Raw genomic sequence first — 18,584 nt, forward strand, 5'->3', positions numbered from 1 at the left:
CTGACCAGTGGCAGTGAATGCAACTAACTGAAGTTGATCACTGGCTATGAGCTGAATACAAGTGATATACAGTAAAACAATAAAGAGCACAAAATTAGTAGACAGCGGTCTGCCTGCACTACTAGAACAGTACAATGTCACTGACTAAACTTAGTGACTGACCAGTGGCACAGAATGCAACTAACTGAAGTTGATCACTGGCTGTCTGGCTTAGCTAGCTAACAAGTATACAGTAATAGAGCAGTGGAATCAGTGTGAAGTTGAACCTGCCTACACTAAGTACAGCAATCAGTACACTGTCACTGACACTGACTATAGCTAACTGAAGTTAATCACTCACTGGCTAGCTAAATACAAGGATATACAGTCACTAATACAGCAGTAGAATTAGTGTGAAGTTCAACCTGCCTGCACTAAGCACAGCAATCAGTACACTGTACTGTCACTGACTACACTGACTACAGCTAACTGAAGTTAATCACTCACTGGCTAGCTAAATACAAGGATATACAGCCACTAATAGAGCAGTAGAATCAGTGAACCTGCCTGCACTAAGCACAGCAATCAGTACACTCTCTCACTGAACTACACTGACTACAACTAACTTTAGTAATCACTCACTGGCTAGCTAGCTGAATACAAGTATATAGTACAGTACAGAGTAAAAACGCTATGTTTTTAGGACAAAATGCGCTTGCTGAAGCAACAAATAACCTGGAGATGATCTTCTCAGTGCCACAGTCTAGCAAGGATGGAGCTTTTTAAGATGGCCAGCAATTTATATACAGGAGGCGAGGGCATAGCCTCCCCTCCTATGATTGGTTGCTAGGGCCTGACTGGGGGACCTCTGATTGGCCCAGGGACATGATTTCCGCCCACTCATGACCTAACTAATTACGGCTTTCTACCGCGATCACGAGCGTGATCACGGCCTGAATATTTGTAATCACGGCTGCCTCGCGGTTGAATACCGTAATTGAAAATCGATCACGGCTTCAGCAGTCGTATAGTGAAAAAATGCTTGTAAATCACGGCTATTCCGTGATCACGGAAATTATCCGAACACTACTAATAGCGAGTCAAAATGATCTACCCATGTACAATTTTAGGGGCACAATTATATATACAGAATGGAAAATGTGGTGCAGTCGGGATCTACTATGACATCCTTTGTGATCTATCGGTAGATCGCGGTCTACCCAATGGGCACCCCAAATAAAAATCCTCTTCTGTTACGCAACAGGTATGATCACTTTTTTTTATCTGTGTACATAACGCTCATTTTAATTGCAAAAAAAAATTAGAAACTCCATTCTTGTTTCATCTGCCCAAAGGACATTCTCCCACAAGCATTGCGACTTGTCAATATGTATTCTGGCAAATTCCAGCCTGGCTTTTCTGAGGTTTTCTTTCAACAGCAGGAGTCCCCCTGGGTCTTCTTCCATTGAGCCCGCCGTCACTCAGACACAGATGGATGGTGTGATCAGACACTGATGGACCCTGACCTTGGAGTTCAGCTTGTGTCTCTTCAGAAGTTGTCCTTGGCTTTTCATCTAACATTCTCTCTATCCTTCTGCCCATTCATTTCACAGATCGATTTGGGGGGGGGGGGCTTGGGGCGTGGGGTGGGGGGGGGGCAGCTATTGTCACAGGAACATCAGTTTGCTGAAAAAATGGTCTTATAGCCTTTGTTTTTAATATGTTTGCGTACAATGTTCATTCTGATCTCAGGCAACTCTCTCCTTTGCTTCCTCTGGTCTGTTATTCAGTGTGGGACACAATTCACTAAGCTTAACTCCTGTCTTTAATAAATCTTCTGAGCTGTTTTACAGTTATCACAATTATATCACCATGGTGATAACTGTAAAACAGCTCAGAAGAGTTATTAAAGACAGGAGGTAAGCTTAGTGAATTGAGGCCGTAACTACTTATATCCATTTAAATGGGCTGGATGATTTACTGTGTGATTAGAGACGTGTAAGATTCTATCCTTGCCAAACTGCCCCTTTTCTGTGACATATACTCTTGCATAGGACAGAAGGAAAACATGTTTTTTTTCTTTAAAGGTTATTATGCTGTTGCTTATCTTTTAGAGCAGAGAGGAAGTTCTGGTCTGCTTTAAAGGGTACCCTTATTGACACACAACCTGAAGAGATAAACGTGTATTTAAAGTCCCAATCCTACTTAGAAGTAGGCTGTTCCTTTTTTTCTCACTGTGTAAGGATTAAAGGGAAGGTTAAGGGAGGGTGGGGAAAAAATAAAAATCAATTTCCACTTACCTGGGGCTTCCTCCAGCCCGTGGCAGGCAGGAGGTGCCCTCGCCGCCGCTCCGCAGGCTCCCGGTGGTCTCCGGTGGCCAGGGGCGTCTCTAGCCATTTTGTCACTCCAGGCGAGAAAGCCTGTGGCGCCCCCCGTGTGGTGCCCCCCTGCTGAAAATAATCGTAACGCAGCAAAGTTTCACCATAAGATAAAAGTAATGCGGCAATCTTTCCCCAGAAAATAACCATAACGCAGCAATGATTCACCATAAAATAATTATAATGCAGCAATGATTTACCATAAAATAATCGTAATGTGGCCAGCGTTTACCAGGAAATGATTGCAATGTGGCCAGCGTTCCCCAGGAATTAATAGTAATGTGGCCAGCGTTCCCCAGGAATTAATCGTAATGTGGCCAGTGTTCCCCAGGAAATAATCGTAATGTGGCCAGCGTTCCTCAGGAATTAATCGTAATGTGGCCAGCGTTCACCAGGAAATAATCGTAATGTGGCCAGCGTTCACCAGGAAATAATCGTAATGTGGCCAGCGTTCCCCAGGAAGTAATCGTAATGTGGCCAGCGTTCCCCAGGAAATAATCGTAATGTGGCCAGCGGTCCCCAGGAAATAATCGTAATGCGGCCAGCGTTCCCCAGGAAATGATTGCAATGTGGCCAGCGTTCCCCAGGAAATAATTGTAATGTGGCCAGCGTTCCCCAGGAAGTAATCGTAATGTGGCCAGCGTTCCCCAGGAAATAATCGTAATGTGGCCAGCGGTCCCCAGGAAATAATCGTAATGCGGCCAGCGTTCCCCAGGAATTAATCGTAATGCGGCCAGCATTCACCAGGAAATAATCGTAATGTGGCAGCGTTCACCAGGAAATAATCGTAATGTGGCCAGCGGTCCCCAGGAAATAATCGTAATGTGGCCAGCGTTCCCCAGGAAGTAATCGTAATGTGGCCAGCGTTCCCCAGGAAATAATCGTAATGTGGCCAGCGGTCCCCAGGAAATAATCGTAATGCGGCCAGCGTTCCCCAGGAATTAATCGTAATGCGGCCAGCGTTCACCAGGAAATAATCGTAATGTGGCCAGCGTTCCCCAGGAAATAATCGTAATGTGGCCAGCGGTCACCAGAAAATAATCGTAATGTGGCCAGCGTTCACCAGGAAATAATCGTAATGTGGCAGCGTTCCCCAGGAAATAATCGTAATGCGGCCAGCGTTCACCAGGAAATAATCGTAATGTGGCCAGCGTTCCCCAGGAAATAATCGTAATGTGGCCAGCGGTCCCCAGGAAATAATCGTAATGCGGCCAGCGTTCCCCAGGAATTAATCGTAATGCGGCCAGCGTTCACCAGGAAATAATCGTAATGTGGCCAGCGGTCCCCAGGAAATAATCGTAATGTGGCCAGCGTTCCCCAGGAAGTAATCGTAATGTGGCCAGCGTTCCCCAGGAAATAATCGTAATGTGGCCAGCGGTCCCCAGGAAATAATCGTAATGCGGCCAGCGTTCCCCAGGAATTAATCGTAATGCGGCCAGCGTTCACCAGGAAATAATCGTAATGTGGCCAGCGTTCCCCAGGAAATAATCGTAATGTGGCCAGCGGTCACCAGAAAATAATCGTAATGTGGCCAGCGTTCACCAGGAAATAATCGTAATGTGGCAGCGTTCCCCAGGAAATAATCGTAATGCGGCCAGCGTTCACCAGGAAATAATCGTAATGTGGCCAGCGTTCCCCAGGAAATAATCGTAATGCGGCCAGCGTTCTCCAGGAAATAATCGTAATGTGGCCAGCGGTCACCAGAAAATTATGCTAATGTGAGCAGCATTTACTCACCTGCAGAAGACTCCTGTAGCCAGCCGGCGGTGGCACTGGTCCCTGGTGCGTCACACTGTGCCTTCAAGCACGTGTGACAGGCGGAGGGCGGAGTTAGGGGCGGCGCCGCACGTATAGAAGAACTGGCGTGCGGCCGCTCGCTCTGCTCAGAGAGGGAGAGGGGGCGGACCAGTAGGCGGCACCAGGCACAGGCTGAGCTGCCTGTCACAGCCGGCTGCTCGCTCTGAACGGAGAGGAAGGGGGCGGACCAGTAGGCGGCACCAGGCACAGGCTAAGCTGCCTGTCACAGCCGGCGCCGACCTGATAGTGGAAAAAAAAAAAATAAACACACGCACAGCGCGGCGAAGGAGCGCCCACTTCCACCCACGGCGCTCTAGGCCAAAATTTAGAGTTGCCTAATGACAGAGACGGCTCTGCCGGTGGCCGACCCGACCTGGCCAGGCCGGCTGCCAGGTCGGGCTCTTCTGCGCTCCAAGTCCTTGTACTTCTGCGTCCCACGCCGGCGCTCTGACGTCATCGGACGTCCGCCGGGCTGTACTGCGCATGCGCAGAACTACTGCACATGCGCAGTACAGCCCGGCGGACGTCCGATGACGTCAGAGCGCCGGCGTGGGACGCAGAAGTACAAGGACTTGGAGCGCAGAAGAGCCCGACCTGGCAGCCGGCCTGGCCAGGTCGGGTCGGCCACCGGAGACCACCGGGAGCCTGCGGAGCGGCGGCGAGGGCACCTCCTGCCTGCCACGGGCTGGAGGAAGCCCCAGGTAAGTGGAAATTGATTTTTATTTTTTCCCCACCCTCCCTGAACCTTCCCTTTAAGGATCCTAGGCAATAAATGACAGTGTAGTGTAGCGTTCATTGATAACTAATTAGAGGATTACTTTGATAACTATGGGATAACAAGAAAAGTCCTGCTTAGGAGTAGGACTATAGATATAATTATCTCATCAGTTTATGGGAGAAATGCGCTTTACAAATGTTATTGTATTGTATTGTATATTCACATCAGGATTGTTGTAGGGCCCGTTTCCATGCACCGTGACAGAACTAAAACCAATTCACACCAATGGAACAGTTTCCATTGCATGCTGGTTATGCGGAGCGGCGCATCCGTCCCATCTCTTCCCACGGGCGTCAGCATCTCCAGATGCAGAAGTGTCGCGAATGGGAGCGGAAGTGATGCGTAGCCGCTGGATAGCGTACTAGTGGCTGGATAGAGTACTGGTTAAAGGCACCGCCTCTGACATGGGAGACCAGGGTTTGAGACCTGGCTAGGGTCAGTACCTATTCAGTAAGGAGTTCAAGGCAAGACTCCCTAACACTGCAGAGTGGCCTCTTTAGCGCGTCCCAGTGGCTGCCGCTCTCGAGCGCTTTGAGTCCGACAGGAGAAAAGCGCTATAGAAATGTTCGGACTTGGCTTCCCATCCACCAGTGGAAACAGGCCCTTAGTTACCCCGAAGCAGGGAAATTTCTGGGCATAGGCTGTGTAAGCAAAGACCTGGTGTGGCCTGTAAGGAAGGATGCAAAACTGAAAAAATGCACCTTTATTTCCAAATAAAATATTGGCGCCATACACTACTAGGGAAAATTTTTAAACGCCGCAATAACCGGGGCAAATGGGCAAATAAAATTTGTGAGTTTTAATTATGGTAGCATGTATTATTTTAACTACTTTAAGGCTGGGGTGATTGAAATCTAAGCCCTGTTTTGGTGGGCTCCTGGCTGGCAGGGCGTAGATTTCAATCACCGCCTGCAGTGTGCATTTGCCGTTTCCGTCGCTCCCCGCGCCGCTCAAACCCGACGTTTCTTGATGCAGCTCACAGGCTCTGCCTGTCAATGTAAGCCACTCCCATTGACTTACATTGATAGACACGGTCAGGAGCCAATGAAAGTGGCTCCTGACCGGCTCACATGACTCTGCCGTCATAAAGACAGCAGAGTCTATGTCCTGAGGAACCCGGCGTGCGGTGGTGACGGCGGGTATGCGCGCGATTCGTCGGGATTCCGTCGGTATTGTACCAGCAGTCTTTTAAGGCTGGGTTCACATATAACAGTGTGAAAGACTGCGTTTTATGTCAAGTTTTATGTTAATGTTGTGTGCGTTTTTGTGCATTTTTGGTGTGTTTGCGATTTGCATTTTTCATGCATTTTGCGCGTTTTAATGCGTTTTCAGTTCACATATACAAAACGCATATGCGTTTTGTATGCTTTCTCCGTGTTTTTATATTTCCATGTATGCAAATGACTTGGAAGACAACAGGACAAAATACAGTTAAACAAAATTTGAGGAAAAAATAACCACATATAAAAAACACATTTAAAACGCATACCATTGCGTTCCCATTGACTTTCATTATGTGAATTTTGGCAGCATTACTGCATAATCTGCAACAAAAGCAGCGTTTTTGAAAAAGCATGCTTTTTTTCTGGTAGACTTTCATTAGAAGCAAAAATGCAGCGTTTTCTGCAACGCTAGCGTTTTTGCTATGTGTGCACCCAGCCTCAAGGCTATTATGCCGTAGTGCAGGGATGGGCTCACCACTAATAAAGAGTCCGTAACGACTCAAATTCGTAATTAAAATGAGCTGGAATTGCCGCTGCTGTGCGGCTGGATGTTTGTTGCAAGCCTCACTACGCGCACTTCCTCCTTCAAGCCGGAAGTGCGCCGTGGTGAGGCTTGCAACGCATCCAATCTATTTGGAGCACAGGCAGGACGACGGAATTGTGGGTAAATAACCCCTTATCATCCAGCCACACAGCTGCGCCAATTACGGCTCATTTTAATTACGAATTTAAGCCCTTACGGACTCCTGATTAGTCGTGAGCCCATCCCTGCCGTTGTGTATCTTTTAGAGCAAAGAGGATGTTCTGAGTTCAGGTCTGCTTTACAGTGTACCAGAGACGAGAAGCGTCTCTGGTACAATACTTACCTGGGGCTCCCTTAAAGTGAACCAGAGACGAAGCACCCTCATGTATTTTACCATATATATCAGTAAGAACATTAGAGGAAACACCTACCCTGCTCTCCGTTTCATCCTCACTGCTAAAAGTGTCTGTTATCAGCTGTGATAAGAATCCAGGACTGAGCATTCAGTCTGGCTGACACCTGATCTGCGACACGCTTGTTCAGGGTCTATGGCTAAAAGTATTTAAAGGAAGAAGATCAGCAGGACAGCCGGGCAACTGGTATTGCTTAAACGGAAACAAACAGCCTCCATATCTCTCTCACTTCAGGTTCCCTTTAAAGGACCACTGCAGCAAAAAAAGTAAGCAGTTCAAATCTGACAGAACCGACAGGTTTTGGACTAGTCAATCTCCTCATGGGGGATTCTCAGGGTTTTCTTTGTTTTCAGTAGAACTTCCTGAAGGGCAGTTTAACTGCCAAAACAGTATGATAACAGCCAGCCTCCCCACTCACACACAATTTTAGCAGTTACAACTGCCATTCAGGAAATGCTATTGAAATCAAAGGAGCCCCTGAGAATCTCCTATGAGGAGATGTAGTCCAAAACCTGTCAGTTCTGTCAGATTTGAACTGCTTACTTTTTTTTCTGCTGGAGTGGTCCTTAGCAACTTCTGCCATGTCCTTGTTTATAAACACCTATAAACAAATGTAAATTATTGGTTCTGTTTTCTATTTTTAGAAAACGTAGTATAGCACCATCTTGTGGCCAAAAAGTAAAACTACTTCCAAATACACCATGATACACTTACCATAGAAAAATGTAATACATTTTCATTATTTTTTTTTTAACTCCTTCACCCCAACCCAAAATAAAATATTATCGTCATACATTGTACTAGGGACACAATTTAAACATTGTAACAACCAGGACAAATGGGCAAATGAAATGGGCCTGTTTTATCTAAAATAGCACATTTTATTTTTAAACTACAATGGCTGAAAGCTGAGAAATTGTGATTTTTTTTTTCTTCTTCCCTGTCAAATGCATATAAAATAATATAATTCTTAGCATAAAGTACTGCCCAAAGAAAGCCTAGTTTGTCCCGCAAAAAAATAATATATAGATCATTTCAGTGTGATAAATAGCAATGAGGTTATTACCGAACGAATGGGAAGGGCTTTTGAAGGGGAAAAAACCTGTGGTAGAGAAGTGGTTGAGCCAGCAAACTTTGAACTGAAAAAAATACAATGTCCATTTTCTTCTGAAAGTTGAGGAAAAAAAGTGGTTGTAACAGAAATCATTCAGTCCTTTGTGCGGAGTCTGTTTAAAGCTTTTACAACCAATGCAGGATATCGACTCAGGTGGTAGAGCGATAGGTACCGAGGAGACGGGCGTACAACCATGACGACAGACACAGGACGCAGGAGAGCATTAGGCGTCTCCACGGCAACCGGAACCGCATCTAAAAATGTACAGAAGACGCAGCATGTGGTAATAGTTTAACTAGAGAAATGACAGGACCCCCCAGGAGACCATTTCCACAGCAAAGCGAAAGGAGGGCTATTTATACCTCGCCTGCATAAACATTGTTCCCAGCATCCCTCTCCCCAACGCGATGGTGGAAGCCAGAACAAAGGTGCCCGCTGCTCTCCGCACGTTACAAAGGAAACATCCCGCTAATGACTTTTATTTTCAGGCAACGTTTCCGAAAGGTTGTTTGAATATAAACAAAGCTGCTGAGAAAGAATGAATATCATTCCTCTCTGTTGTGCCCCAGATGTTAAACGCAGCCATGCAAGTAGATTTGACAAGATGTTAGAAAGAGATTTAAAGAGTACCTGTAACCAAGGATTGAACCTTATCCCAATCAGTAGCCGATAACCCCTTTCCCATGAGAAATCTTTACCTTTTTTTATATTAGATCATCAGGGAAATCTGTATGGCTGGCTGATATTGTGGCAAAACCCCTGCCAGAGTGTGATGTCAGGACCTTGGTCCTGTCAGTTTCCTGTCTGTGAGCCTTGTTGCATTGTGGGAAATAACAGCTGTTTCCAACTGCCAAGCAAGCAGTATCTCCCTCTGTGCAGATCTATTAAAAAAAACAACAACCTTTTAGCCTATCTCAATGTTGGTGGATATGGTTACATATAATAACAGTATTTTCGTGTCAGCCAGCAGTAAAGATGATGACCTGTAGGCTCATTGTGGATCAAAAAACTTGATCAAGTTACATGGCTTCTATTTTTTAACTTCTCACTTTGTAATGTATTGATTTATTTTTCCCCCTTTTCACTAAAGTTTCTCTTTAAACCTGTAGGGTAAAAAATGTGGCCCATTAAAGGGAACCCGAGGTGAGAGGGATATGGAGGCTGCTATATTTATTTCCTTTTAAACAATACCCGTTGCCTGGCTGTCTCCTGATCCTGTGTCTCTAATACTTTCAGCCATAGACCCCGAACAAGCATGCAGCAGATCAGGTACTCTGACTCAGCTGACTCCACAGTTTTACTGGATTAGCCATATGTTTGTTCCAGGGTTCTGACCCAGACACTACCTAGGCCTGAAGATCAACAAGACAGACAGGCAGCTGGTATTGTTTAAAAGGAAATAAATATGGCAGCCTCCATATCACTCTCACCTTGGGTTTCCTTTAAATACTCACCCCAGTAGAAGGAAACCTCTAGATCAGGGCTGTCCAACTGGCCAGAGATGGCTGCCGGGTTGCACTCACTTGCCCAGACTATTTTTTGTGTCAGGCCCCCTCCTCTGGCAGGCCCAACCTTTTGTTTGCGCTTGGCTCTGTCCTCCAAACCCAGGAAATTGATGCTTTACCCCCTCCGGCTGGAAAAACTTGGTACTAGACACACCCCCTGCCCATGGACAGCACTGCTCTGGATAATCTGTCCCCCTCACTGATCCAGTGCTGGGACCCCCTGAACCTCATAAAAAACGATGTTTAGTGGTGCACACAGCCATGCTCCCATCCATGAATGAACGCAGCCTAACTGCGCAAGTGCAGGACACCACATACATGCACAGTAACAGAGTCGCTAGGACTCAGACTTTCTGCTGAGCCTGAGCGACTTCTGCACAGCCACAAGGTCTCCTGTATCTGCACAGTGCGGCTACACTCGTTCACAGACTCAAGCTCAGCTTCAAATTTCCAGAAGGTCCCGGCGCTGGATGGTTGGCCTCGAGGACGTGGGAAGCCTACTGAGGCAACTATGCAACTTTCTCTCATTTTAAAGTCACGGGTTTGTTTTAACCTATTAGTAGCTTCAATCGAGTTATCGCTTTTGACATCAGTCGGCAGAATGCATTGTGCTGTAAATTCTTGGAATGCGTTTCTCTCTCTCTACTAGCAGAAAATGCTGCTCTGCATCTTTCCGACACTTCTGGTTGTAAAGGCGGAAGTGTACGGAAGAGGGTGACATGCAGTGCATCAGTGAAAAATGGCAAAACTGATCTTGCTCATCCCTACTCAGTGGCACAGTTCACAATGTACATAGGCTCAGATACTGAAATGCATGACAGGACAAACATTCCTGTGCCATAACACACAATGCTAGTTAATGCAATGTTATAAGGCAGACCAACACTGTCAGAAATGCACCACCACCGCTTTCCTCTGGTATGAACGATGGTTCATGATGGTCAATGTGATGCAAATTTGAATGCAAATATATGCAGCTTCAAAATGAACCAACCAAACTCCACCAGCCAATTTTCAAACTGCATAAATTTGCATACAGAAATTGTATAATCAACTCATAATTTGCATCTCATTTACCATCACTCACTTGAAGTGGACTTAAACTCTTGCAGGAAAACAGAGAAATGCACCCCATGTGTTTTTAGAGACGAAAGCCTGTCTAATCCCCCCTCATCTGTAAGTAATTACAAGTGTAATTTGAACTTTCAGCTGTGTCAGCACAGAAATTCAGCAGATACAGCTATAAAAGCAGGAAGTGGACACACTTCAGATTTATTGTAGGAGTTCTGTAAGCTGCAACATAGAAATGTTTTTCTTTAAAAGGTTATTATGCTGTTATCTTTTAGGGCCAATTTCCACTTGTGCAGTGGGAATCGCTGCAGACAAAATTTGCATGTGGATGCAAATTTTTCATGCGGTTGTGTGCGAATTCGCATATGATTTCGCATGGATGACTATGTATGCAAATTTAACCATGGCAGTGCCTGTGTGCTTTTCCATTGTTTCTATGCGAATTTGCATGAAAATTCGCATACCAAAACCGCATGCAAATTTCCTATTAAATAAATTGTATGCAAATTGCATAGCGGTATGTGAATTCTGATGGCTCTGCCGTGCAGATTTTTTCTGCACAGAAAAACGCTCAGAAATCCTGACAAGTGGAACCAGTCTCATTCACTTGTATTGTCTATACAAATCTGCATGCAGGAAACGCATGCAGATTCGCTCTAGTGGAAACGGGCCCCGAGAGCAGAGTGGAAGTTCTGAGTTCAGGTTCTCTTTAACACACAAATGCGCTCCCTGCCTAATTTGACAAACGTGTTACAAAATCTGTAAACTAAAGGGGATGAATTTTCCTCCTGCATTACCGGTACTCTCACCCCTATGTAATATTTGAAAAAGAATATATACTTCCCTCTGTGTAAAAGTAATGGTTACACTCATCTCATCACTCCCCTCCTACTCCTTCCCAGCTCTCAGTTCTAATACAATGCTTACAATAAATATATAGATATTCCACATGGTTTTAACTTGGCATTCAAAATTTATATAACTGGGATTTTGACAATGAATTAACAAAGCATTCTAAAAGGAACTCCAGGTGAGAGGGATATGTAGGCTGGCAGTAATTTCCTTTTAAACAATGTAGATTGCCTGGCAGTTCTGCGGAACTTCAAATACTTTTAGCCATAGACTTTGAACAAGCATGCAGAAGATCAGGTGCTCTAACCGTAATGTGACTGGCAGGGCCAAATTTACTATAAGATACACTGTAGGCACGTGCCTATAGGCGCCTGATGTTAGTGCCTCCCTCCTTCCCTATGCAGCGTCCTGAGAGTGTAAATGAGAGATAACTCACTCAGCTGTTGGCATTCCGTCAACAAGATCTCCCTTCAGTCAGGGGCACCACTAGCTACTTAATACTGAGGGTACTTCTAGCTACCTAATGCCAAGGGGCACCTATGACATGCAAGGGAAATAATGGAGAAGTAATAGCCAGCACACTTGCGGTGCTGTTTGGCGGGGGTTGGTAAGATCATGGAGAGAGGTCTAGGGTGCCGGGACATCTGTGCCTATAGGCTCCAGTGACGTAAATCTGGGCCTGGTGACTGTATTAGTCACATGATTGTTTCAGGTGTGTGACTCAGGCACTACTGAAGCCAAAAAGATCAGCAGGACAGCAAGAAAACTGGCATTTTTTTTTTTTAAAATAGAAATAAATATGGCCACCTCCATATACCTCTCGCTTCATGTTCCTTATGACTTCATAACTGGCTAGATAGTGTACTGGTTAAGGGCACCACCTTTGACATAGGAGACTAGGGCCCATATGCAATTACGGTAACTATCTCCTTGGAGAGAGCTCAGGAGAAATGTTTCATATTCTTTAAAATAACTCACGTTGAATAACCAAGAAGAAAGCAGGTCCGGCACCAGTCTCAATGCTTCAGTAGTAATTTAATCCAACAGGTACAGCAAGGTCATATAGGGGTACAAAAGAGCGGCCTGACAGCCGTTTCGCAGGTCTCCCTGCTTCGTCTATTGGTCTTTGGCTGTCAGGCCGCTCTTTTGTACCCCTATATGACCTTGCTGTACCTGTTGGATTAAATTACTACTGAAGCATTGAGACTGGTGCCGGACCTGCTTTCTTCTTGGTTATTCAACGTGAGTTCTTTTAGGTAGATAGCACAGTCTGCTCAGCTTCCAACTGCCTCTAGCCAGTGTGCAACGAGTGCCAGTTACTTCTTGTTCTCCCTTTCCATTCTTTAAAATAACTTTCAAGCATTTTACAAATAAAAAAAAAAGTACCTAAAAGTTGGTGAAAAAGTACTATCAAAAGTATTTTGAGTCTCTTCTTGCTTGCTGGTGGCTTAACCTCCTTGCCGGTCTAAAAAATCCGGCAAGGAGGCAGCGCCGCACATTTTTTTAATTTTTTTTTTTTTTAAATCATGTAGCGAGCCAAGGGCTCGCTACATGATAGCCGCTAAGCGGCGGCATCCCCCCACCCACTCCGATCGCCTTCGGCGATCAGAGTATGCAGGGAATCCCGTTGAGAACGGGATTTCCTGCAGGGCTTCCCCGGTCGCCATGGCGACGGGGTGGGATGACGTCACCAACGTCATAGGGAATCCCGATCCGCCCCTCAACGCTGCCTGGCACTGATTGGCCAGGCAGCGCAGGGCTCTGGGGCGGGGGGGAGCGACTCGGCGCGGCGGATCGGCGGCGATCGAAAGTTACAAGCAGCTAGCAAAGTGCTAGCTGCTTGTAACAAAAAAAAATTATGCAAATCGGCCCAGCGGGGCCTGAGATATCCTCCTGCGCAGGTTACCCCGAGCTCAGCTCGGGATAACCGGCAAGGAGGTTAAAGGGTATTTTATGACAAGGTGTGAAAATATCACCTAGTAGAAAACTCAGGAGAAAAACTGAATTGCATATGGGTTGAACTCCTGGCTTTGGCCAGTACCCGTTAAAAGGGTAGGTCCAGGCTAAATCAAAATCCACTTACCTGGGGCTTCCTTCAGCCCCTGGCAGCGGTCCTGTGCCCTCGTCGCAGCTCCGGTGTCCTCCGCTGCAACCTCGCCAGGTCAGCTTCCTGTGCGCTCTACTGAGCGGGTCACGTGGTCTAGCTGACATCATCAGGTCTGTTCTGCGCAGTATTAGCAGTAGTTCTGCGCCTGTGCAATACAATCCTGATGTCGCCCAGACCACGTGACCCATGCGATGGAGCGCACAAGAAACCGACCAGGAATACGACCTGGAGAGGTCAGCTTCTCCACCGAAGGGAACTGGGAGCCACCATAGCTGCAGCAAGGTCACAGAATGGCTGCCAGGGGTTGGAGGAAAGCCCAGGTAAGTGGATTTTGATTTAGCCTGGACACAGAGTCTTTTCGGGCTACACTCCCTAATGCTGGGGATACACGGTACGTTTCCGTTCCGTGTATTGAGCAGCTGATCCGGCCAGCTGATAATAGTCAGCTGGTCCGATCACGCTGCTCAACCCCCGCCGCAGGCCAATGGCAGGGAATCGAGCAGCTGATAAGGAGCGCTGGCGGGGGACAAGCGGTAATCGTTCCGCGGGGACGCGGCTGGGGATGATCCGGCGGCTATCCGGCCGCCGGATCGACCCGTGTATTCCCAGCATAACACTGCAGGGGTGGCCTACTGAGCCAGCCCAGATCTCAACTCTGATTGCGATTTGCAGTTTCTTGAAAAATTTGTCACAAGATCGTAGTTATGTGTGGTGTGATTAAAATTTTTGGGCAACAAGGGGGCGTGGCTTTGCGTCACACAGTAAAATTGCATTCAAATTGTATAGAACCACAATTTGTGTGCTACCATGCAGTATGCACAAAGTCTGCAGCTAGCAGTGCAATTTTGTCGTGATAAAAATCACAGCGCAAGCAATCGCAGTGTTGGAAAAATGGCACCGCTATTAGTGTTGATCACTGGGCGCTTGCAATTTCTCAAACACTGAAAAAGCACATCCAATCAGATTTTCAGACTGGAACATGGGTAGTGGAAAAGGGCCCTTAGAGGTTACACCTCTCAAACACTGAGTCGGACAGGAGAAAAGCGATTTACAAATGATAGCATTATTATTACCACCACATTGGTACACTGGCATCAGTGCTTTAATAGTGTGGTGCGGCGGAATCCATTGGCATAAACGCAATGCATGAAGTGCAGCACCACATAACCAGGGCTGTAGTGTCGGAGTTGGTGGTTTCTTAAACTAAAGAGTCGGATGATTTTGGTACCCATTCCATATCCCTGCAAGGGCTATGTAGTTGGTGCCATTTTGGGTACATGGAGTCAGAGTTGGATGATTTTTGTACCCACTCCACAGCCCTGCACAAAGGGGGACAGAGGGAGGGATGCACAAAGGGGGACAAAAGTAGGCACAAACACCCATGGGGACGTGGCTCCATTCGGGAGCATGGCTTAGTTCAGGTGCTGGGCTTAGGGCCTGTTTCCACTACACGCAGATTGAATGCAGAATGGATGCAGAAAACCTGACTCCAATGAATGCCTATGGTAAAATCTGCATCAGAAAAATCGCGTTTAGTGGAAACAGGCCCATAGACATTCATTGGAGTCAGTTTTTCTGCATCCAATCTGCGTGTAGTGGAAACAGGCTCTTAATCAGGGGCATGGCGCCCCACAGGGCCAACTGCACTCTAGGCAATGGCCTGGAATGCCTTTACTTAAAAATTTCCCTGCGCAGGATGCACGATACAAACACTAAACCAGTTCAGACAAAAGTAACAATGACACAGAATAAAGAACGCAAAAACAGGAACAAGTTTAATTGAAAACCAGAAGTAACAGGGAACATTTACGTATCGATGTTTCCGAGGTGGCAGAGGACCTTCTTCTGATCGGACCCTAATGCGGATGTATATCCTGTCTTCACAGAAAGGGGGTGCCGGCGTCCTGAACGCAGGCCACACCCCAGAATTCAGGTGTGATGTTGCTGGAGCACAGCGGGCAGCACTGGCAGTGGAGCGGCCATGAAGGGGGGGTGGCGGCAAGCATAGAGGAAATAAAACCAGACAGTGAAGGGGATGACGAGCAATAGGGTACCGAAGAAAAAAAAAATACGGGGTGTAGCAAAAGGCTAAGAAGGGCATAAAAGCTGCTGAATGCGCTTTATAACATTCAAACTGAGATGATGCTGTGACTGTTCCCCTGCCGTTGTGTTTCGCCTCTGAGTGGCGGCTGCAGCCCGCCAATGTCCAGATAAAAGGAATCAGCATTTCACCAGCGCTCCCCTCCCCCCCCAGTTCCGCTGGAAAGAGCAGCGTGATCACATCCAATAGAACAGACTGGGGAGACAAAGCAGGCAGCTCCTGACAAGCTCTCGCACAGCACAGCCGAGGCAGCCAATGGGAAGGTGACGTAAGCAGGTGGAACATGTCTTATGTCTCTGGGAGGGGACGTCTGAGCATCCCCCTCTGTTTCTTGCAAGCTGTCAGGGGCCAGAAGTGCAGGACAGCGACACGCTCACATGTTGGTGCTGAGCCGGGATTGGCTGTTAGCTGGGGTCAGTTCTCCTTGGCTTCCTTCCCTGGGAGGGGACTGGAGAGAGACAGAGACAGTAAAAGTGAATTAGATATTTTATGATGGATGGAAAAAAAGGAATAATGATTTGCGCAGTTTGGTTTGTATCCACATCCGTTTACCGCCTCCCCCACAATAGATTTGCTTAGAGTGGACCTGAACTCTTGCACAGGACAGCAGGAAAACAGAGAATTGCACCCTGTGTATTTAGAGAGTTTAGCCTGTTTCTCCCTCATTTGTGTCTAATCACAAATTGTAATCTGATCTTTCCCCTGAGTCACATGACTGCCACGGCAGAGATGGCAGATAAGCCCACTTGAAAGCACTGGCTGTTAACAATATGTCTGCTTTAGTGATGGTCAAGTAGATGCAAATAATTTCGAGTTGATGCAAATTGAGGCAAATTTTATGCACATTTATGCAAACTTGAAAATGAACCAATCAAATCCTGCTGAGGTAAAATTCGATTGGCCCATTTTCAAGCTGCATAAAAATGTGCATAAATTTGCATCAACTCGACCTTATTTACATCTACTTGACCATCACTAGTCTGCTTCCGTGAAACAGGAAGTAGAAACAGTGCAGATTTATTTTAGGGTTTGTATCAGCTGTAACCCCAAAAAATTTTTTTGTTGTTGTTTAACCTCCTTAGCGGTAACCCCGTGCTGGACACGGGGTAAGCCGCCGGAGGGTGCCGCTCAGGCCCTGCTGGGCCGATTTTCATAATTTTTTTTTTTGCTGGACGCAGCTAGCACTTTGCTAGCTGCGCCAGCACTCTGATCGCTGCCGGCCCCCGCCCGATCGCCGCTATTTGCTGCGGCGCGCGCCCCCCCCCCAGCGCTGCCTGGCCAATCAGTGCCAGGCAGCGCCGAGGGGTGGCCCGGGACTCCCAATGACGTCCCGACGTCAGTGACGTCGGTGACGTCATCCCGCCCCGTCGCCATGGCGACGGGGGAAGCCCTCCAGGAAATCCCGTTCTATGAACGGGATTTCCTGATCGGAGATCGCCGAAGGCGATCGAAGCGGGCGGGGGGATGCCGCTCAGCAGCGGCTATCATGTAGCGAGCCCTCGGCTCGCTACATGATTAAAAAAAAAAAATTTTTTTTAAAAACTGCTGCGCTCCCTCCTGGCGGTATTTTTCATACCGCCAAGGAGGTTAAAGGTTATTATGCTGTTGTGGACGTTCTGAGTTCAGGTCCACTTTAACTCCCGTATGAGGGAGATGAGCCTGAGCCTAGAACTCTGTACTAACAGGAAAAGACCTGCACATACAAGTGAAATCATTAAATATTTAGTGTAGGCATGCTGAAAGCCCACCTGCAGTGAGAAGATAAGGAGGCTGCTATATTTACTTCCTTTTAAACAATGCCTGCCAGCAACGATTGCCTGGCTGTCCTGCTGTCCTCTTTGGCTGCAGTAGTGTCTGACTGGCACACCTGAAACAAGCATGTGACTAATCTAGTCAGACACTACAGCAGCCAAAGAGATCAGCAGGACTGCCAGGCAAATGGTATTCTTTAAAAGGAGATAAATATATTTAAAGCACACTTGAACTGAGAGGGAAAAAAAAAATATGGAGGCTTCCCTATTTATTTCCTCTTAACATCCGACCCAGGCTTGGGCTGCAAATCCGCAGCTCAGAGCGGTAACCCCGAGCCTGACTTGTGGTAGTTGTTGGGAGGTATGGAGAGACAGTGCAGTGTGACGAAGTTTCAACTTACATCCCCCCTCCCCCCCAATCCAGACGCTGGCAGCCATTCTTCTTCCAGTCCTTTGGTGAGATCACAATCTGTCGTAGTGGTAGAGCATCACCCGGTGGACGGAGGGAGAATTACAGCGCTGGATACAGGGGAGGCAAGGAATGTGCTGAGCTGCTACAGATCTCTCTAGAGACATGATTTTTTCCCCCTGCTTTTAGGGTCTAAAGACATGTGAAAAAAATTGCACCACTATTAGACCCTAAAATCCAGAAGTAATCATACCGCTAGGGCAGTGATCTGCAAACTCGGCTCTCCAGCTGTTAAGGAACTACAAGTCCCACAATGCATTGCAGGAGTCTGACAGCCACAATCATGATTCATAAAGGCAAATGCATTGTGGGACTTGTAGTTCCTTAACAGCTGGAGAGCCAAGTTTGCAGATCACTGCGCTAGGGAGGGTAAACAATACCAGGTGCCTGGCTGCCCTGCTGATCTCTTTGGCATCAGCAGTGTCTGAATCACACACCTGAAACAAGCATGCAGCTATTCTAGTCCGACTTCAGTCAGAAACATCTGATCTGTATGCTTGTTCAGGGTCTATGGCTGAATGTA

General features: G+C 46.9%; 1 protein-coding gene across 1 annotated transcript in view; it reads right to left on the bottom strand.

The window, feature by feature from the left end:
- Nucleotides 1-15,489: 15,489 nt before the first annotated feature.
- Nucleotides 15,490-18,584, bottom strand: part of GPS1 (G protein pathway suppressor 1) — a 49,042-nt gene continuing 45,947 nt past the window's right edge. The window contains exon 14 of the mRNA XM_068263019.1: nt 15,490-16,289. Coding sequence (XP_068119120.1) covers nt 16,215-16,289 — 75 coding nt within the window. The 3' untranslated portion in view covers nt 15,490-16,214. The remainder of the gene's footprint in view (nt 16,290-18,584) is intronic.

This window comes from Hyperolius riggenbachi, chromosome 12 (genome assembly GCF_040937935.1).
Source record: "Hyperolius riggenbachi isolate aHypRig1 chromosome 12, aHypRig1.pri, whole genome shotgun sequence".
Classification (NCBI taxonomy): Eukaryota; Metazoa; Chordata; class Amphibia; order Anura; family Hyperoliidae; genus Hyperolius; species Hyperolius riggenbachi.